At 58.9% G+C, this 21,126-nt stretch overlaps 1 protein-coding gene and 1 long non-coding RNA gene across 2 annotated transcripts; one reads left to right on the forward strand and one right to left on the reverse strand.

Annotated features, from left to right (window-relative positions):
- Nucleotides 1–866: 866 nt before the first annotated feature.
- On the reverse strand, nt 867–1,604 carry LOC138844754 (uncharacterized). Its single transcript, XR_011381078.2, has 2 exons — nt 1,272–1,604; nt 867–1,026 (listed from the first exon to the last, which is right to left on the reverse strand). It is a non-coding gene; the product is annotated as an uncharacterized LOC138844754 (long non-coding RNA).
- A 165-nt stretch (nt 1,605–1,769) lies between these two features.
- Nucleotides 1,770–16,323, forward strand: CTSH (cathepsin H). Its single transcript, XM_002721589.6, has 12 exons — nt 1,770–1,877; nt 5,274–5,305; nt 6,058–6,163; nt 7,410–7,480; nt 8,373–8,477; nt 9,366–9,452; nt 9,961–10,016; nt 11,162–11,243; nt 11,869–11,937; nt 13,703–13,809; nt 15,518–15,643; nt 16,055–16,323. Exons 1-12 carry the CDS (start codon nt 1,793–1,795, stop codon nt 16,128–16,130), a joined length of 1,002 nt encoding a protein of 333 aa, XP_002721635.3. The 5' UTR covers nt 1,770–1,792; the 3' UTR covers nt 16,131–16,323.
- The last annotated feature ends 4,803 nt before the right edge of the window (nt 16,324–21,126 follow it).

A 21,126-nucleotide genomic window follows, 5' to 3' on the forward strand; every position in this document is an offset into this window, starting at 1 on the left:
CCATGTTCCCAGCTGTGAAATGGAGTGAGCGTCCCTGCCCCTAGTCAGAGGGTTTAAATATGGCTGCCAGTAGAACTCCTGGCCCTGACCACATCTGAAAGTGCTACAGTTGTGAGCAGGCTTCAGAAAGTGCATGGAAAATGTGTGTTATGAAAAAGCTATGCATAGATCTGAAAACTTGCAGGCTGGTGGTGTTGCACAGTGAGTGGAGCCGCTGCTTGCAATGCCGGCATCCCCATAACAGAGCACATGTTCGAGTCCCGGCTGCTCCACTTCCCATCCAGCTCCCTGCTAATGCGCCTGGGAAAGCAGCAGAAGATAAGCCAAGTGCTTGGGCCCCTGCACCCACGTGGGAGACCCGGATGGAGCTCCCGGCTCCTGGCTTCAGCCGTTGCAGCCATTTGGGGAGTGAACCAGTGAATGGAAGACCTCTCTCCCTCTGTCTCTCCTTCTCTGTGTGTATCACTCTGCCTTTCAAATAGATAAAATAAAGCTTTTATAAAAATTCAAAAGAAAAATTATTCCAAAATGTTTTGTGCCCAGCACGGGGCAGGTGCGAGGCAGGCTGGCCACTCTGCAGGTGGCTGGGACGACAGAGGGGTGGGGCGTTCCTAGCAGGACACCTGCAGAGGGCCGGCATCAGGGACTTACTCCCCAAAGAGTATACACTTCTGAGACTTTTGCTTCGAAGCACAGAGGGGACAGCCACACTCAGAGAGGCATCGCGACAGGGGGAGACTTGGAGACTGACGGGGAGCGGCTTTATCTGACAATGCGGACACCGCTGGACTTCTGACAAGGTTCCCTCCCAATAAGCTCATCTTAAATTAAAACTATCATTAAGTCAAAGATGCACTTAAGCCACCTTAAACGGATTAAATTTAATCCACCTTAAATGCCCTCACTTACGATGGATGCCTACAGTTGGACACAACCACGGGTCGCAAAGCCTGCTGCACACGGTCAGGTGGTCAGGCCTGGTGACCCTGGAGCGGCCACAGAGCGTCAGGCCACACGCTGCTCGGCCTAGAAACGGATCAGAATCAGAGAGTAAGAATGCAAATCCACTTTCCAGTGTTCACTCCGGAACACCCCAGCTGGAGCCTGGTGAACCAGGGGCCAACTACCCAGGCCTGAGTGCGTGTGGAGGTCTAGGGCGTCACCACCCGCTAGGCTCCTTTGCTGGTTTCTGAGCCCCACCCAGGCCACCAGCTCAAACCCTAGGCGAGGACTCCAGGGTGCTGGAGCTCAGATCCTGACCCTAATCCCACCTGGCTTCCGATGGCACGGCCAGACAGAGCACCCGGAACGTCACCATCTGCTCCTGGCTCTGCAGGGTGGTGGTGGTGCTTGGACCACAGCGGCTGCCACTCCCTGTCCTCACGCCCCAGAGCAAACCCACACGGCGGATCCTTCTGCTGGAGTTACACGCCCAGGCCTTTCTGTCATCTTCCCCTTTGCTTCTCAGGTTTGAAAAATAGACAGTGGCTCTGCTTTGGCTTCCTGGACAGGAGGGCCAATGTGTGCGTGTGCGCACCGGGGCGCAGTGCGCGACAGCGCGCGGAAGCAGCCTGGGTTCTCCTGCTCCAAGTACATTCCCAGGCTAGGGGCCAGCCAGGGGGCCGTGGCTAACCAGCGCAAGCAGCTGAGCCGGGACAGGCCGCGCCCTCCCCCGCGCCACCCCGGGCCGTCGGGGCAGGGCCGCCGGCAGCCCCGCCCCGCGTCCCGCCCCCTGCCCTGGGGCCGCCAGGGATCGCGGGTCCCCAGCCAGTGCCCTCCGCGCACCGCCGCGATGTGGGCCGCGCTGTCGCTGCTCTGCGCCGGGGCCTGGCTGCTGGGGGCCCCGGGCGCTGACGCCTTCTCGGCGAACAATTTAGGTACGCGGGCTCGGGGCGCGGCGGGCAAGGGCTCCGCACTCCGGGATCTTACGCGGACCTGCAGGGGCAGGGGAGCTGGGCAGCGGAGCTGGGCAGGGGGGACCCCCTCCCCAGGCAAGGACCCCCCCCCCGCCGCTCCGGCCAACTCCCTGGGCGGCCAGGGCACGGAGCTGTGCGCGCGTCGGGGTCCCGGAGCGGTGGTCGCCGGGGCGGGGGTCGGGGGGCTTCTCGGGGGCTCGCGTCTCGCACGAAGGGAGCGGCAGGTGGGCTGGGGGTCCACGGGGGTCCACGGGGAACCGGGATCTCACTTGCGCGGCGGCGCCAGAGTCCGGAACACCCGAGAAGCCCTCCAGCCGGCACTGGGACGCAGGGACTTAGAGCTGTTCCTGCCGGGGGCGAGCAGGGACTTCCTGGCCGGACTCGCCGGCCTCTGCTGGCAGCTTCCTGGATCCCCGCGGTGCACGGGAGTGACTGCCCGTGGAGCAGCGCCCCGGAGGACACGCAGACCCGCGGCAGTTCCAGCCCCAGGACTGCCCTCTCTGGCTGCGACTGGGCCAGGGCCTCGCACCCCTCAGCCTGGCTGCCTCCCGGTTTCCCGGCTGCCCTGAGCTAACACGACCCGGTGCTCCTCCTTGGGAACAGAGAAGAGGGAGAGCAGCCCGCGGGGAGACAGACCGCCGAGGCTGAACCTTGGCGGGTCAGGTCATTTGCAAAGGAAACCCCCAGCCTTGCAACCCCTGGAGGAGCTGGCTGCAGGCGACCCTGCAGGTGGCCTACATGGGGTGGGGGGTGCCCTCACTCCACCGCAGGTCCCGCCCAGTCTCTATAAAAGAGCAGAGAGTAAAGGTTTCAGGCTTTGTGGCTGAAGCAGCGACAGAATGTAATGGATGCCCGTGAGTTTGCTCTGATGATTCCAGGACACTGAAATTTGAAATTCAAATGATTGCCGGCTGCTCCAAAAGAGTGTATTTTTTTTCCCAACCATTTAAAAGTGTGAAAAACCATTCTGGGGGCGGCTTCCTGCACCACCCCACACCCCAGGACACAGCTCCCCTAGGGTGCCCCAGGCTTTGAACAGTCACCACTGGATAGGAAGGTATCTCCTGGGGATCAGTGCTTGGCTCTCTGTCTTTGCACCTGCTGACCTCTAAGCGGGAGAAGAACCTGGGCCACTTGTCCCAACCCCATCCTGCCTCAGTCCTGCTCCTGCCTTAATGTCCGTAGCAAGTCTTTGCCCCAGATTTGGAGGCCAGGAAAACGCTCACAGCTTTGTTTCTGGAACAGGAGGGAGATGTCAGTGCCGAGTATATATATATACATATATATATATGTATACATATATATATATATATATTTGAAAGGCAGAGTGATAGAGGGGGAGAAACAGAGACGGAGAGAGGTGATCATCCACCTGCTGGTGCCATTGTCTGCTGGCTTCCCAGGCACATTAGCAGGGAGCTGGACTGGAAGCAGAGCAGCCGGGACTGGATACAGGATGCAGGCAGCCCCTGTAGAGGTGATCTTCGGCCTGGATGTGTGGATCCCCCGGGCACGGGAAGACACTCCAAGGGGTGAGGGCACAAGTCATGTTCAGGGAACCCATTTCCAGACCCTTAACTCCCAAACAACCTCTTGGCTAAGACTGGGAGCGAGTGCCTGGGGCAGGGGCCCCTCCCTCCCCTCCACCTTGAATCTGAACGCCTGGGGCCAGCAGCAACCAAATAGTGATGACAACGAAGGGGGGAGGCTGTCCCAGGGCAGGAGGTGATGGGGTCTCACGCCTGATGCTCAGTGCTGGGGACGGGGTGTAGGCAGTGGGGCTCGGAGGATGCCCCCGGAGCACGGTGGGACACCGCAGTGCCACGTCAGAGGCCCTGGCTGTGATGTCCGGCCGCAGCGTCCTGCTGATGCGCGCCCCGGGAGGCAGCAGAGACGCCCCCGTGGTTGGGTCCCCGCCGCCCACGCGGGAGACCCAGGTTGAGCTTTTAGCTCCCAGCTTTGGCCAGGCTCATCAGCAATGGCCGTGTGGGCATTTGGGGAGTGAACCGGCAGACGGGAGCCTCTCTCTCACTCTCTCATAAGGAATACAACATTTAACTACCCTGTCTTCCATTTCTGGTTGCTTTTTTGAGCAGGATTTCCTTTGACTTAGGAAAAAGCAAAAACAGGACAAGAATTAATGCTGAACCCTGTGTCAGTGGAATGGTACTCACTCGGCAGCATGTACTCCACAGAGAGGGAGCTCATTAAATCCTGTTGTCATAACGAGATGGCGTTTCTGATAAAATTTTTACTGCTTATGTTTAACAGTCGCTTTTCCTAAGGTGCATCTGAAATGTTAAGATGTGGGGTCATAGCAAGTCAAATGACGTGAATTTCTATGGTTGTTGTTGTAGAAGATGATACCAAGATTGTCCCCTAGGATAAAAGTGTGTGGGCTGAGGAGATAAGTTTTCCAGGAGAAAAAGTTTTTACCCAGGGGGAAAAAAAAAAAAAAAAACCTGTGTCAAATATCTGGCTCATCTGCTTCTGATCCAGCTTCCTGCCGCTGTGCCCTAGGAGGCAGCAGAGGATGGCCCAAGTGCTTGGGCCCCTGCCCCCCACAGGGAGGCACCATTTGGAGGCCCAGGCGCCAGGCTTGGGCCTGGCCCAGCCCTGGTACACTTTCAGACATTTATTGACTAAATAGCAGACTACATTAATAGTCTTCTTCAAAATGTTCATGGGAAGTAGAATTAAAAAGCGAGTTTTTTTTTAGCGCAAAAACGTTTGAAATCTATGCATGTAAGGGGGTTGTCAGGTAGTTTGTGAAAGTGCTTATTATTTAAGGTGATGCATGCATGTCGGATGTTTTTGCACCAAAATAAACTTAGATTTCAATTCTATTTTTCAAAGACTTTTTGAAGTCCCCTTGTATATGGTTTTGGGGGTACCAGAGCAGGAAGAATTTGCATTCCTTTTTTTTTTTTTTTAAGATTTATTCATTTTCTTTAGAGGCAAAGTTACAGACAGAGAAAGGTCTTTCATCCACTGATTCACTCTCCAAATGGCCACAATGGCTGGGGCTGTGCCGATCCAAAGCCAGGAACTTTTTCTGGGTCTCCTATGGGGATGCAGGGGCCCAAGCACTTGGCCATATGCCACTGCTTTCCCAAGCCATCAGCAGGGAGCTGGATTGGAAGTGGAGCAGCCGGGACTCGAACCAGCGCCCATATGGAATGCTGGCGCCACAGGTGAATACTGAAACTGCTATGCCACAGCGCCGGCCCCTGCATTCCCTTTTATGTTCTGCCTTACTTAACGTCATTTTCGGTTTTTTACACTTTCTCAAGCCCTCTGGCTGTGCATCACCACAGAGCACGTGGGTCTGATTCTTTTTTCCTTTTTTTTTTACAGAGAAGTTTCACTTTAAGTCATGGATGTCTCAGGTCAGTGCCCAACTTCTTCTTTCTGTAGTTTTTCACTTCTCAAAACTTCCTGTTACCAAACTGTACCAGACCGGGGCAAAGCGGAGGGGTTTTCCAGCCTGGTCCCCCTGGGTCCATGCAGACTTCCGGCTGACCGTGCGCTGGAGAAGACGCGGTTACGTGGTTACATGATGTCCTTCCCAGCGGCGGGCCCCAGGCATGCACCTGGCTGCCCGTGTTCTTTGTTATTTCCCTGTGTTGCCCCCAGAGCCCGCCGTGAACTGGCCACCAAGGGCAGAACAATGTGCCACACACACATCCCAGCGCCGGCCACAAGGCCCTGGGGTAACCTGCACTTGACACGTGTCTCCTTCACAGTGGAGACCTAGCACGGATCTGGGCTGGGAATCAGAGCACAAGGACAAGCCCTGTTCTTTCTCCTAGAAACAGGAGGGTCCCTGGAGCGCTGGCTGCTCCACTTCCCAGCCAGCTCGCTGCTCCCACACCTGGGAAAGCAGCGGAAGATGGCCCAAGCGCTTGTGGGAGACCAGGATGGAGTTCCTGGCTCCTGGCTTTGGCCTGGCCCAGCCCTGACTGTTGCAACCATTGAGGAAGTGACCCAACTATTGGAAGATTCTCTCTCTCTCTCCTCCTCCCTCTTTCTCTCTGTAGCTCCACCTTTCAAAATAAACAAATAAATCTTTACGAAACAAAGAAAGGCAGGAAGGTCTCCCTCTGGCGTCTGCGTGACGCTGGTCCTGGTCATGTTTCAGCACCATAAGAAGTACAGCGCGGAGGAGTACCCACGCAGGCTGCAGACCTTCGTCCGCAACTGGAGGAAGATCAACGCCCACAACAATGGCAACCACACCTTCCAAAGTACGGGCTGCGGGAAGAGAGGGGCTTTGCTCCAGACTTCCGGGGCCCTGGGGAGAGGGAAGCGGCTCCCACCTGCAGGAAGTCAGTCATGACCCATGCAGATTAAAGGGCCCCCTCGGGGGCTTCTGGGAGGAGGCAGCGGCAGCCCAGGCCCTCCCACCCACCCCTGTACCAGATGGAGGCAGTAAGGAGGGCTTTGCAACCTGGTCCCGCTCCGTCTGTCCAGACTTCCAACTGACCACGCTCTGGACAAGACACAGTCCCGTGACCTCCTTCCCAGCATGCACTGGCTGCCAGCCTACCCAGCCTCAGCATTTATGTCCCCCTTTTGTGTCGCTGCAAACTGGTGACAGTCACCTGCAGTATACGGGTGCTTGCGCTTTTGAAAAATGGTCATTTTCGCCAGAAACGCGTCCCAGCGCCAGCCACAGGGTTGTAGGGTGATTGCCCCACCAGGGCTCCGGGGACTGGTCACCGACATTCAGGCGGCTGTGGGGGCTCCTCCTGGCCACGGGTCACTTTGTAGCTTCTGCACCTTGGACCCTGACTCCTGTCTGCTGAGACACGGTGGATTCAGGACAGCACTGCCACCCCTCTGGGTGGCTGTGAAATTTCTGGAGGCTGCAGCCCCCCCCCAGGGTGTCCACACACACGAAGGGGTCTGCCACAAGTCCGTGAAGAGGGCTTTGTGAACAACGAGGCGTGGATCTCAAAACTCGCCTTTTGGCTGCATTTTCCGTGAACTTTGGGAAGTCCCCTCATGACATCTGAGGACTCGGAGACGCGCTGGCTGAGCTGATAAGATGGGCTGCAAGCAGGAGCCGGGAGGGTACCTGGGTCGGGGCGCCGATGTGGGCTCCAACGGGGCAGACGCACTTGCCTCGCCTGCTGCCGGGAGGACTGAGGGGACGTCGGGAAAGGTACCGGACAGGTGCACGGCTTCCTGACCTGGCCGGCACCAGATTCACGCATTGGGTGTCTAAAGAATCCAGGGGCCCTGCCCCCCACCAGGCCAAGTGCATCAGCATCTGCTTGGGGGCGGGGGGTGAGAGGGTGCCCCCCAGACACCTGCTCTGTTGAGAAGTCCCCGGGCAGCCCTGCAGCATGGCCCCCGCTGGCCTCTGGCTCCTGAGCCACGGCGGGTTTCAGAATGTAAAGGAACCAAGTTGCAGCAGCCATAAGTAGGGCGCGGGTGCGTGATGTATTACGCGCCTCTGGTTTTATTCTGTTTCCCTCTCTCCGTCAGTGGGGCTGAACCAATTTTCAGACATGAGCTTCGCTGAAATAAAGCACAAGTATCTATGGACAGAGCCACAGGTAAGCGTGATTGACGGCTCCCAGACCTACAGCCTCCCGCTCACGCCTCTGGGCTCCATTTGCTGTCGGTCCAGGCTCAGGGCCCTGGCAACATGGACCCCTAACTCGGGGTTACCAGAGAAAAATACAGACACCCAGAGGCTGGCCTTGGGCACAGGGGTCAAGACATCCACACTGGGGGCCGGTATGGTGACACAGCAGGCTAAGCCGCCTCCCTCAACAGGCGATAATTCAAGTCCTAGCTGCTCCACTGCACGGCCAGCTAATGCTAATCACCTGGGGAGTGACCCAGCCAATGGAAGATCTATGTCTCCCTCTCTCCCTGTAACTCTGCCTTGCAAATAAATAAATAAACCTTAAAAAAGCAACAACCAAAAAAAAAAAGGATACCCACCTTCCTCATCAGAGTGCCTGGGTTCAAATCCCAGCTCTGTTCTCGACTGCAGCTCCTTGCTAATGCACACCCTGGGCGGAAGCTGCTGATGGTTCAAGTGATCAGGGCCCTGCCACCCACGCGGGAGACCTGGGTTGGGTTCCCAGCTCCTGGGTGTATGGGGAATAAACTCATAGATGGGAGCTGTCCCTGTCTCTGTCTCTCTCTCAAAATAAAATTCAGAGATACAGATGCCCCATTAAAATTGCATTTCAGTGAACAGATGGTTTTTAGCATAAGTGTGTCCTAAATATGGCCCAGCGTTCACCTGTCAGTGCGAGTGAACCGGGTGGACTTCCAGTGTGCTGAGCCTGGGCCCCCCCATGCTAGCCATGCCCAGGATCTCCCACACTGTCTCTGGATGGTCCCGCCAGCTCCAGTCTCTCCCATTCTCTTGATGTTTCTGGTTTAATTATGCGGGTCTCCCCACCCTGAACCTACTGTATTTGGTCGTTCCAGAACTGCTCCGCCACCAAAAGTAACTACCTCCGGGGAACCGGGCCCTACCCCAGCTCTGTGGACTGGCGCAAAAAAGGAAATTTTGTCTCGCCGGTGAAAAACCAGGTATGGTCACAATCTGCGTTCTTTCCCCCCAAAATCACCACTGTGTTCTCAGAGCAGAGCGCCCTGCTCCAGGGCCCGCGTCACGGGTCCAGCTCCCATCCTGCGCGTGCTTCCGGGAGCCGCTTCCAGGGATGCAGAAGTCCCTGTCGACTGGGCCCACGTGTTCTCCTACCCCAGCCCCGCCCCCGTGTCCCGCAGTGGGCGTGGCTGCCCTCGGCAGAAGGACCTGTCTTTTTGATTCTGAGAAATAGGGCCTTCCGGTTTCCTTCCCCGAAACGCTTGGCTTTCTCTCGCGAGGTCTCCCGTGGCTCAGCTTCAAGTCCTCCGAGGCTGGCCTTGTTCCTGGAGCCCGCAGAGGCGGCCAGAACAAAACTCCGGCCCAGCAGGAAGTGGACAGAGCAGGGCCTGATTCCAGCCCCGCCACGACCCAGTGGTAGCTGTTAGAGCCTCTGCCGATCCCTGGGGCAATCGCAAAATCCCAAGCCGTAACCATAGGGGTGAAGCACAGGTGGGAGCCTGCGAGGGGCCCTGGGGGGTGACACACAGCCCCGAAGGTGGCACAGGGGGCTCGCCAGACCCCCAGGGTGAGTGAGTGGCTGAGGGGACCCAGCAGGGGCTCCAGGCCCGGGCAGGGTGGGCACTGGGGTCTTTAAGAGGCTGGGGTCAGGACGCCACGGCGCCAGTCGGGCCTGCTGCTCCCGCTCCTCCTAAGCCCCTGTCACCCGTTCTGTGATGTGGGGAGGAGGTCACTGGCCACTCAGTGAGGTTCCGAGTGGGCAGACCCAGAACCGGGCCCTGTGGACCGGGAGGGGGGAAGGAGGGCAGAGAGAGGGGCTGCCTCGCGGTCCCAGTGCCTGACTGGCCCTGTGTCCCCCACGGCCTCCCCAGGGAGCCTGCGGCAGCTGCTGGACCTTCTCCACCACGGGGGCCCTGGAGTCGGCTGTCGCCATCGCCGGCGGGAAGATGCTGTCTTTGGTAAGGTGTCTGCCCAGGCCTGGACCCTCCCGTTCCCCTCGGGGCTCTGGCCAGTGACACTCTTCCCAGAAAGGGGATGAGGTTTATGGACGGGACTGTGCAAGGGGGCACCCCTGGGGGTGGAGCTGCTGGGGGAGGGGCCGGGAGTCAGCCCCCGGGGCGGGGAGGGTGGGACATGACCCCAAGCGTGAGATGGGACAGCCCTCAGGGATCACCCCATCCCCCACACCGGGGTGGGGAGGAGAGCAAGGACCGGGGGCGGGGTCTCTGGCTGGGCCGTCCCCTCCCTGGGCACACACTGTCCACACACACTGAGTGCAGGCACGCAGCTACAGGCCAGGCACTGGGACCCAGCAGCGCCAGCTCGTGCCATGCGCATCCCAGCAGGTGCCCGCTGCAGGGCTGTTAGGGTCCCTGCCCACGGCGCTGGGGAGGGGGAGGCAGGGCTCATCACTGGGCAGGGAGGCACAGCAGCTGGGGCCAACCAGCTTTGTGTCTGTCCCACCAGGCAGAGCAGCAGCTGGTGGACTGCGCCCAGAACTTCAACAACCATGGCTGCGAAGGGTACGTCCCGACCAGGAGGCGCCCCAAGCCTTTCTCATATCCCACTGATCGCTGCCCCAGACGCACCCCCGTGTTACCTAAGGAAAGGTCATCTCACACGGCCAGGGTCTCCCCGGCGGGACAGGGCAGAGCTGGGATCTGGGCCAGGCCTGTCCAGTTTCCAAGTGCACCCCACAGGCGCTGAGGCCTCTGGACAAGTGATCGGAGAAAGTAATAGATGGAGAAATCCGTCATATTCCACATCCCGGCAATGAGGGGTCTCGTCGGCCACGCTCTGTGAGATGCAGCCCCTGGGAGCGACTGTGCCACCAACACAGCCACGTGTCCACGACTCCATTGGGCCAGCTTCCCTGGCCCAATATGCGAGGGAAGCTGGCTCCCCGGGGTTCCCGGAGGGCAAACAGCCTGGCCTCCTCTCCAGCTGCCTGCTGGGCATCGGTCTCCCGGGCCCCAGCCCCAGTGCCCTCCTCACTCTTGCCCACTCTGGCATCCTGGGAAAATCTTACTCACACACCTCCTGCTCCGGGCAGCAGCCACGACCAGGGCCTGAGCCCAGGGATGCAGGGGTGAGTGGCGGCCTGCTGAGGGCCCCACCGTGTCAGCCGCCCCTCGCTTTTGGTGTCTCCTATGCTGAGAGCCTGACGCCTGGGCATGCTGTACCCCACAGACCAGGGAGCCAGCGCTCAGCAGAGCACCGGCAGCCGCCCCTCCAGCCGGGTCAGGCAGAAGTGTGTCGGATGCTGACCTCTGCTATGGAGAAATAAGATCAGGATGGTTGAGGATGGCCGGGGCGGCTGCTGGGGTTTGGTTTCCTCCAGGAGGCAGTAGGATGTAGGAAAAGACCCGGTGTGGATACCAAATCTGACTGTGGCGAGATCTTCCATTCACTGCCTCACTCCCTGGATGCCCACGGCAGCGGGGGCTGGGCCAGGTCCGAGCCAGGAGCCCAGAATCCCATCGGTGTCTCCCATGTGGGTGACAGGGACCTCAGCGCTTGAGCCGTCACCTGCTGCCTCCCAGGGTGCACGTTAGCAGGGGGCTGGGTCAAAAGCCGCGCTGGGACTTGAACCCGGGAACTCAGAGGTGGGATGTGCCCGCGCCACGCAGCGTCTTAACCCCTGTGTGCCTGTGTCTGCTTCTTGCAGGGGTCTCCCCAGCCAGGCCTTCGAGTACATCCTGTACAACAAAGGCATCATGGGTGAAGACAGCTACCCCTACAGGGCCATGGTAATTCCCGGGCTCCCCGGCTCCACGTGGCCCTGCCCAGCTTCTTCCTGGCCTCTCACCTGACTGTCATGTCCCACACTGCCTCTGGATGAGCCGGGCCTCCCACCCCGTCTCAGCCCAGCCTGGCCACAGCCACACTCCTCTTCTTGCCCCCAAACCCGTGGTTCCCTCGGCAAGGCATGGCCCCGGCCTCCTGCAGCCCCTGGTGGTCCAGTCCCAGAGCTCTGTCCCTCACAGCCCTCTGCCTCCCTTCATCCAAGACCCCCGAGGGTGGCCTCTCCTCCCACCTCTGCCCACAGGCCTGCCCCCACGCCTCCCCACTGCTTGCCCTACAGCCCCCAAGTGTTTTCCCCCTCAACACCCCACTGTGCAGGTCCAGCCACCGGCTGCTTCTGAAACACCCGGCCCTGCCTCTCCTTGGGGCCTCCCCTTGTGGCCAGCCCCGCCTCTGCCGGGGCTGGGGGTCAGTGCTGCTCCCCTCCTCCACCAGACATGCATCCCTGCCGTGGGCTCGCTGAGGACAAGGGGGCTTCTAAGTCTCTGAAGCGACCCCGGAACCAGGCCCTGGCGTGGGGAGGCCTAGCACCCCTAACCTGTGTCCCCCGCCCCTCTGCCACCCGCACAGGAGGGGCGCTGCAAGTTCCAGCCCCAGAAGGCCATCGCGTTCGTCAAGGACGTGGCCAACATCACGTTGGTGAGTTCCGGCCCCTTCTCTCACTGGGCGCCCAGCGGGCGGCCTTGCCCCCATAGCAGCTCACAGTCACCAGTTCTCTGCGGCTGTGATGGCCCCGTGCTGGAGATGGGAGGGAGCACGGCACAGGCACGCAGACACTGCGGCCCCCAGCTCCAGGTGCTTCTGTCTTAGGAGCAGGTGCACGGGCGACTTCTGCACGTGTGTGCATGTGCGCATGCGTGGCATCCGCTCAGGGGGGAGTGTGTGTGTGCATGCATCATATCTTCTCCGGGGTTTGCAGGCTGCGCGTGTGTGGCATCCACATGGGTGTGTGTGTGCGTGTGCGCGCGCGTGTGTGTGCGCGCGTGTGTGTGTGTGCATGCATCATATCTTCTCTGGGGTTTGCAGGCTGCGCGTGTGTGGCATCCGCGTGTGTGTGTGTGTGTGCACATGTGTGGCATCCACGTGTGTGTGCGTGTGCGTGTGCACATGTGTGGCGTCCACGTGGGGGTGTGTGTTTGTGTGTGTGCGTGTGCGCATGCCTGGCGTCCACGTGGGGGTGTGCGCAGATACTCCATATCCCCAAGCTGCTCCAAGAGCCCGCGTGCAGGCCAGGTGTGAGCGTGGGAGGCGTGCTGGAATCATCCCGTGGGTGTGTGTGTGCAAGGGAGAGGCACGCAGGGTCTGTAGGTGCGGGAGCCACTGCCATTTGACGCAGGTGCCTGCGGGGCTCCTGATGTGGGGAACCTGCGGGCGCTCCCTCAGCCGCTCCCACACTCCAACCCTTGTAGCCTCAAAGTGCCCCGTGAGGTCCCAGCCTGCTGCCTGAGGCCACGGGGCTGGGAGGCAGGTGGGGGCAGCCTCATTCCAGAACCAGGGCTCATGGCCTGGACGGCACCCAGCCACACCCTGGGACAGGGGGCGGCATGGCTTCCCTTCTGGGGACAGCCGGTTTGTCTAGACACGTCCTCTCAGGCTGGATCCCACGGAGAGCGAGCTGCCCGGGGCTCCAAGGGACCCCTGATGCCTGGTCCCCAGGATGATGTCGCTGGTGACACCTGCAGCGTCCCGGAGGGCAGACCAGGGTTCAGCCCTTGGCAGGGCCCGGCGCTGGCTGTGGAAGCAGTGGCACCCTCAGGGCACTGCACTTGGGGGCTGCCTTGTGCCAGGTCTGCCCCGACCTGTCTCACCAGGCTCTGCCCAGGCTGGCAGCTGTGTTCTTATTTATCTATTTGAGAGGCAGACAGACAGAGAGAGGAAGACTGCCTGCCCAGTGGTTCCCTCCCCAAATGCTCACAACAGCCCGGGGCTGGGCCAGGCCAAAGGCAGGAGCCAGGAATGTGCTCCAGGTCGCCCAGGTGGGTGGCAGGAACCCCGTCACCTGCGCCATCACTGCTGCCTGCCCAGGTGACGGGCAGGAAGCTGGAGCCAGGAGCCAGGTATCAAAGCCAGCCAGGTACTCTGACGCAGGACGCAGGCGTCAACCTGTAGGCCAAACGCCCGCACCATGGAGAAGCTTCGAGGCTCCCTGGGGGGGGTTCTAACTGCTGCACCCCCTGGTCTCTGCCACCGGATTCTGAAGCTGCCCTGGCGCCCTCCCAGTTGCCCGCTCCCCCGGGAAGAAAAGTGGGAGGAGGGACTGCAGGCCCCCAGCCCTGCAGGCGCCCGAGGGTGGACCCCCACACCGGCCTCGGCGTCCCTCCCTCCCCCCTGGTCATCTGCGTTGCTCGGGGTGGGGAGGGGATGGAGGCCACGTGTGTCAGTGTCCGGGCCCTTCTGTCTGCAGAATGACGAGGAGGCCATGGTGGAGGCCGTGGCGCTGTACAACCCCGTGAGCTTCGCCTTCGAGGTGACCGAAGACTTCATGCAGTACAGGAAGGGCATCTACTCCAGGTGAGACGGAGCCGGGACCGCCCGGGTGCTCGCTTCCCCGCGGCTCTGCCAGCCTTCCACACATTTGTTTATTAGAGAGCGAGTGAAAGAGCTGCCACCTGCTAGTTCATCCCCCCGGGGCCACTGGGGCCAGCCCTCCCCTCCCCCGACTCCGCCCCAGCCCACCTGCTCTCTCCTCCAGCTGCCCCCCTCCCACCGGCCTGGGCTTGTCTTTGAACCAGTGCCCCCCAGAGCCCCAGCAATGCCCTGGATCCACCCCTGGTCACCCCAGCCTCTGAGTACTCCGGGATCTCCCCGCTGACCCCAGTCTTAGCTCTGTTGGCGGGACCCTCACCATGTGGCCCTCTCACTGCCACCCAGCTCCCCTCCCCACACCCGTCCCTTCTACCCTACCCGGCAGCCCGCACCCAGCCCCCACAAAGCTGTGCCGTTCTTGGGTGTCCCTGGCTCCCACTGGGTTGGAGCCCCCTCCTCAGGACGCTGGTCCACTTCCTGCGGTCACAGCCCCCAGTCCGTAGCCCAGAGGCCACCTCTCTGCCCAGCTGCTCCCTGGCAAGCAGGGCCGGGCACGCACCCACAGCTGACCCCAGGCATGACCACCGCACTCGGTCATCTTGGATTTCCTGGAAATCCTTCGTGGTAGCAAACTGCCCATCATAAACGGGAAACCCGCATTTTAGCCTTAAATACAAGGAGTGAGCATTGAGACCTGCAGTTAAGACACCCGCAGCCCACGTGGGGTGAGCCCAGCTCTAGCGCTTCACTCCAGCTTCCTGCTGGTGCGCCCTCTGGGAGGCGCTGCTCAAGTACTTCCCTCCCTTGGCGCCGTGTGGGAGACCCGGATGAAGCTCCCGGGTCTTCAGCCCAACCCAGCTGATGCCAGCATTCTGGAAGTAAACAAGTGGAAGGGAGCTCTCTGTCTCTCAATTTAAAAACAAAATAATAATCAGTTTATGGGATTAAAAGATAAATTTTTTGGTGCAAAAAGATTTTTGAAAACCACGCATACACATCCATGCAATAGGTTCATGGAAGATGCTTATTATAAAAAACAGTGCATGGATTTCAAACTTCTTGTGCTGAAATAAACATCTTCTTTTGAAAGGCAGATAGCGAAACTGAGACAAAGAGATCTTCCATCCATTAGTTCACTCCCCAGATGCCCACAACAGCTGGGGCAGGCAGGGCCAAGCTAAAGTCAGGAGCTGGAAACACAATCTAGAATCTTCCATGTGGTGGCAGGGACCCACACAGGTGAGCCATCATCTGCTGCCTCCCGTGGTGCGTTACAGCAGGAGGCTGGGTCGGAAAGAGCAGAGGAGCCAGGACTTGAACCCGGCACCGTGGCGTGGGATGCAGGCACCGGGCAGCATTGTAACCACTGCATGACGCAGCCCACCCCTAGATTTCTTTTTAATTCCATTTTCCCATAGACTTTTTGAGGTTCCCTCTTAGAAAATAGTCTTTAAAATAAGTCGATGGCAACAAAGCAATGATGTGTTCAGTTCTGTCCCAACAATGGCACCTGCAGCAGGTGCATAGGAAGACCCGCCCTCCCCGTGCTGGGACATAGTGACCAGAACGCGCCGGCTGTGGGGTCCCGGGGGACTGAGGCGGTAGATGAGTGACAGTGAGGGACTCGTGGCTCTGACACTGCAGCCGTGGACAGAAGTGATGGGGTCACCAGCCCTTTCTGTTTGTCTCCCAGCACTTCCTGTCACAAAACCCCAGATAAAGTCAACCACGCGGTCCTGGCTGTCGGGTACGGAGAAGAGAACGGGGTCCCCTACTGGATCGTGAAAAACTCCTGGGGTTCCCACTGGGGAATGAACGGGTAAGCAGCTTCCAGCGTCCGGGAGGGTCTGTGTGCATGAGAAGCCAGGACAACAAATTCATTCCCCGAACCTTGGAGCCCCTCTGGGTGGTGGCTGTGAATATGTCTGCCCTGCCATGGCTCTGGCCCTCCTCTGAAAGGTCACGACCCTGGTGTCCCGATGCTGATTGGCACAGTCCGTGCTGGGGGGTGGGGGAGGGGCTATGATTTAGTGCACGTGGAGGGAAAGACACCAAATTCACAAAGTCAGGGCAGGAGTGTCTCGGTGGAGAAGCCAGCCCACGGCCACTGTGTCATGACCAAATCCAAAAGGCTGAGTCCCTGGAATTAGTGTCCGGCGGGCGGCAGAACTTTCCAGAAGGGTGCGCCGGGAGGGAGCGGCCAGCAGGCCTCAGCCCGCTCTCTGCGCAGGTACTTCTACATAGAGCGCGGGAAGAACATGTGTGGCCTGGCCGCCTGCGCCTCCTACCCCATCCCCCTGGTGTGAGCCGCGGAGACCTGGCCCCGGAGGAGGCTGGGGGAGGGTCCCTCGGCCCGAGAGGACCACGAGGAAGAATTCCGCACCTCCACGGGAGACCGTCACCCATGCCAGCGTGGGCCTGCGACCGCGCCCGGCCCACACACATGGGAGAAGATTCTTGCGTTCTGTGTTCTTTATGCAATAAACATTCAGTGCCTTCCTCCCTGGGCCAGGCCTGTCCCGGGGGCGGGGTGGGGGTGCCGGTGGGGCACCCAGGACGAAGGGAGGTTTAATCTGAGGTGCTGTTTGCCTCCAACCTGAGCCTGGGCAGGGAGGAGGAAGCAGGCTGAGCTCCCACAGGGCCAGGGCGTCCTGCACAGCCGGCCATCTCCACGTGGCCGCCCCAGCCGGGCACTGCGGCCCTGCCCCACCCCTCCCGCACCACTGAAGGGAGCTTCAGTCATCACACCATCCTCCTGGCCCTTTTTTTTTTTAAAGATGTATTTTATTTATTTGAAAGTCAGAGTTACAGAGAGAGAGGTCTTCCATCCGCTGGTTCACTCCCCAAATGGCTGCAACAGCCAGAGCTGGGCCAAGCTGAAGCCAGGCGACACAGTCTCCACTAGGCTTATCAAAACATCTGTTTTATACCGCTTTTATGAGACTGATTTATTTGTTTGGAAGGCAGAGTGACAGAGTAGGCACCCATCTACCGGTCCACTCCTCCAGGGTCCTCAACAGCTGGGGCTGGGTCGGGCCAAAGCCGGGAGCCCAGAACTCCCTCCTGGGCTCCCCTGTGGGTGTCGGGGAGCCAGTGCCTGGCCCGTCACCTGCTGCCGCTCCAGTGCATTGGCAGGAAGCTGGATCAGAAGCAGGGTGGCCAGGACTCGGGCGAGGCACTCCAGGATGCGATCCGGGCATCCCAACAGTGGCTCACCACACTGCACCCACAGCATACTTCTTGGTGTGATAAAAGTCCCATCAGTGCTGGCCCAGGAGCCCCACTACACAGCATCAGGCCATGGAGGCCCCTGACACCACTGTTGCTCTCCCCTACCCCCACCCTGCCTGGAAGCAGTGGGCACGGCGGTGGAGGAATAAGCCGACCCTGTCTGCAAATTGGGTGATGATGGGGCCACCAGTGCCCAAAGACATCGACAGGGAGACAGCTGACGACAGAGGCTAGGGTGTGGCTGCTCAGAGACAGACACGCAGAATTCAAAACCTCAGCAGAACGCAGGAGGGAAATGTTTTAAACAATAGCAACAAAACCACAAACGGGGCTGTTGCTGTAGCACAGCGGATTAAAGCCCTGGCCCACAGCACCGGCATCCCACATGGGTGCCGGTTCAAGTCCCAGCTGCTCCACTTCCGATCCAGCTCCTTGCTAATGCGCCTGGGAAAGCAGTGGAAGGTGGCCCAAGTGCTCGGGCCCCTGCACCCACGTGGGAGACCTGGAAGAAGCTCCTGGCTCCTGGTTTCGGATCAGCTCAGCTTCGGTCACTGCAGCCATTTGGGGAGTGAACCAGCGGATGGAAGATCTCCCTCTGTGTGTGTGTGTGTGTGTGTGTGTGTGTCTACCTCTCTCTGTAGCTCTGTCTTTCAAATAAGTAACATAACTTTAAAAAAAAAAAAAAGGCAGCTAAGAGTGAGTGCCAAAAACATTCCCGTACGAAGAACGTGGATAAATTACTAAACACACAAGGGGGAGACGGCGGCTCTCAGCGGTGGGGGCTGTGTCACATTAGGAACTGAAGCTAGGAACAGGTAGGCTGCACACCCAAAGAGAAGGAATCGGAAAAGCTGGCTTCACGGGTGCTCAGTGTGCGTGTGCTGCAATACTGCGCCCTGAGCCGCCTGTGGGGCTGGGGGTCTGAGGGCCCCTCAGACCAGGCAGGATGCCCTTCATAAGCAGGCCGCCAGCTGTGGCTGGAAAGCTGTCTCCGGACCGGCTGGCATCTCCCCCACTAACAGCCTCTGACGGCGCCTGCAGGGCGGGTGCAGCCTTTTACCCAGAGCCGAGAGGAGGGGGCTGAGCCCCAAGGGGGAGAGTCGGGCTGCCTCCAGGAGCCCCCTGCTACCTCCATGAGTCCCAAGCCCATCAACATACAGTACGTGAAGCCCCCGTGCAGTGGGCACCCCCAGAGAATGCCTTCAAAACCCGGGGCCCTTCCTCAAAGCCAGCGTCCCATTCGGGCACCCCACCTGCTCTCTCTCGGACCAGACACTTTTCTGTCCAAATAAAAGTCTCTGCCTCTTTGCAAACTGTTTCCTGGCTTTTTATTTCTTTACTGAACTGAGAGAAAGAACCCGCGGAACTCGCTCCTACAACCGCCCTGCCCTCCATGACTGGTAACAACTACAAGTATTCCATGTTAATCAAAAATCTCTAAGAAGCCGTGCAGCAGTTTAAGCTGTTGCCTTGGACGCCAGCATCCCGTATCAGAGCGCCGGTTCCAGTCCCGGCCGCTCTGCTTCTGATCCAGCTTCCTGCTGATGCGCCTGAGACGGCAGCGGAGGATGGCCCAAGTGCTTGGGCGTCTGCCTCTCACACGGGAAACCCAGGCAGAGTTCCAGGCTCCTGGGCTCAGCCTGGCCCAGCCCACTGGGGAGTGAACCAGTAGATGGAAGATTCTCTCCCTCTCGCTCTCTCTCTCTCTGTCACTCACCCTTTCAAATAAATCTTTGAAAAACATCTACAAGTAAAATAATAAAAAAAAATAAAATAATAATAAATAATAAAAAAATAAGCTGAATGGATGGTTTGCCTGCTTCCAACTAGCAGACACTTCATTACGTTTCTGAACTCAGGGGGCTGGCACAGTGGCTCACTAGGTTAATTCTCCGCCTGCAGCGCCGGCATCCCATATGGGCACCAGTTCTAGTCCCGGTTGCCCCTCTTCCAGGCCAGCTCTCTGCTGTGGCCCGGGAGTGCAGTGGAGGATGGCCCAAGTGCTTGGGCCCTGCACCCGCATGGGAGACCAGGAGAAGCACCTGGCTCCTGGCTTCGGTTTGGCGCACCCTACCTGTTCCGTGGCGGCCATTTGGGGAGTGAACCAGCAGAAGGAAGACCTTTCTCTCTGTCTCTCACTGTCTGTAACTCTACCTGTCAAATAAACAAATACAAATCTTAAAAAAAAGCTTCTGAACTTAGAATGAAGTTTAAATTTTTAATTGAGTGTTAATAATTCAGCAGGTATAATGTGATGCCTGTGTGTGTGTGTGTGTGTGTGTGTGTATAAGCTAATTAGCCTCTCCACTTCACATACAGGTCATTTTGTGGTGAGAATATTTAAAATCTCTGTTGGAGCAACGTTGAAGTATACAACCCCTGAATATCAACCGTGGTTGCTGTGCCAAGCAATAGATCACTAAATTTATTCTTCCTGTCTCACTGAAACTTTGTACCCTTTGCCCAACGCTTCCTCACTGCTCCTCTCTTTGCATTGCTTTATTTTTGATAGGCAGAAAGGGAAAGAAGATCTCCCGTCCACTGGTTCACTCCCCAGATGCCTGCAACAGCCAGAGCTGGGCCAGGGCCGAAGCCAGGGGCCTGGAAGGCACAGGCGAGTGGCAGGAACCTCACAGCTGCCTGCCAGCGCCTGCATGAGCAGGAGGCTGGAGTCAGGAGCGGAGCCAGGACTCGAACCCAGGCCCGCTGCTGTGCGATGTGGGTGTGCTAGCCAGCAGCTTAACCACCAGGCTATGCACCCACGCCTTTTCTCTTGTCAAGGTCTCCTCCTTCCCACACCCGTCCCAAACCCCAGGGAGTCACCACGGACTCTCTGCTTCTGCGAGATCCATCTTCTTTATCCCTCGATTCCACATCGAAGAGAGATGGTGCAGCAACTGGGTCTCTGAGCTCTGGGCCGGGCTAATCTCTCTCTCTCTCTCTCTTTTTTTTTCTTTCTTTTTTCTTTTGCTTTTTTTGACAGACAGAGTGGACAATGAGAGAGAGAGACAGAGAGAAAGGTCTTCCTTTGCCTTTGGTTCACCCACCCAATGGCCGCTGCGGCCGGCGCACCACGCTGATCCAATGGCAGGAGCCAGGTGCTTCTCCTGGTCTCCCATGGGGTGCAGGGCCCAAGCACTTGGGCCATCCTCCACTGCACTCCCGGGCCACAGCAGAGAGCTGGCCTGGAAGAGGGACAACTGGGACAGATTCCGGAGCCCCAACCGGGACTAGAACCCGGGGTGCCGGCGCTGCAGGCGGAGGATTAGCCTAATGAGCCGCAGCGCCGGCCGCTAATTTCTCTTAATAGGATCGGAGACCCAATTGTGCACATCTTGCTTAGGTGTGGAATCTAGGAAAAAACCTAGGATCCATGGTGCTGCCAGTGACAGTGTCCCCTTCTGTCCCGGGGCTCAGCTGGGACCCCCATCTAAACAGACACAAGACTTAGCCTGAGGCTATGTGGGCAGGGGGCCTGGTGGAGAACAGCCACCCCGGGTGGGGGGGACACGGAGGGAGGGCTTCCACAGCTGGTTAGGAAAACTAAGTCTCGGGGCTGGCACTGTGGCACAGCAGGCTAAGTCCCTGCCTGGGACGCGGGCGTCCCATACTGGAGCACCGGTTCAAGTCCAAGCTGTTCCCCTTCCAATGCAGCTTCCTGCTAACACACTGTGGGGGGGACAGCAGAAATGGGCCAAGCGCTTGGGCCCCTGCACCCACATGGGAGACCCAGATGGAGTTCCAGGCTCCTGGCTTCAGCCTGGCCTAGCCCCAGACATTGCAGCCACTTGAGGGAGTGACCCAGTAGATGGAAGATGCCTCTCTTGGGGCTGGCGCCATGGCCTTAGCAGGTAAAGCCACCACCTGCAGTGCCAGCATCCCCTATGGGTGCCAGTTCCCCTGGCTCCTGGCTTTGGATCAGTGCAGCTCAGATAACTGGGGAGAGAACCAGCAGATGGAAGACCTCTCTCTGTGTAACTCTGACTTTCAAATAAATAAATAAATCTTAAAAAAAAAAAATAGATACCCCCCCATCTCTCCCCGCCCCCCACTCCCACCTTTCAAATAAAT

The sequence above is a fragment of the Oryctolagus cuniculus genome, chromosome 12 (assembly GCF_051225735.1).
Source record: "Oryctolagus cuniculus isolate XC-2025 breed Fujian yellow rabbit chromosome 12, ASM5122573v1, whole genome shotgun sequence".
NCBI lineage: Eukaryota > Metazoa > Chordata > Mammalia > Lagomorpha > Leporidae > Oryctolagus > Oryctolagus cuniculus.

Coding starts and splice junctions, on each gene's coding strand:
- CTSH (XM_002721589.6), top strand. CDS start 1,793: ATGTGGGCCGCGCTGTCGCTGCTCTGCGCCGGGGCCTGGCTGCTGGGG. Junction 8,478..9,365: donor TCTCGCCGGTGAAAAACCAG/GTATGGTCACAA, acceptor CGGCCTCCCCAG/GGAGCCTGCGGCAGCTGCTG. Junction 10,017..11,161: donor AACAACCATGGCTGCGAAGG/GTACGTCCCGAC, acceptor TGCTTCTTGCAG/GGGTCTCCCCAGCCAGGCCT.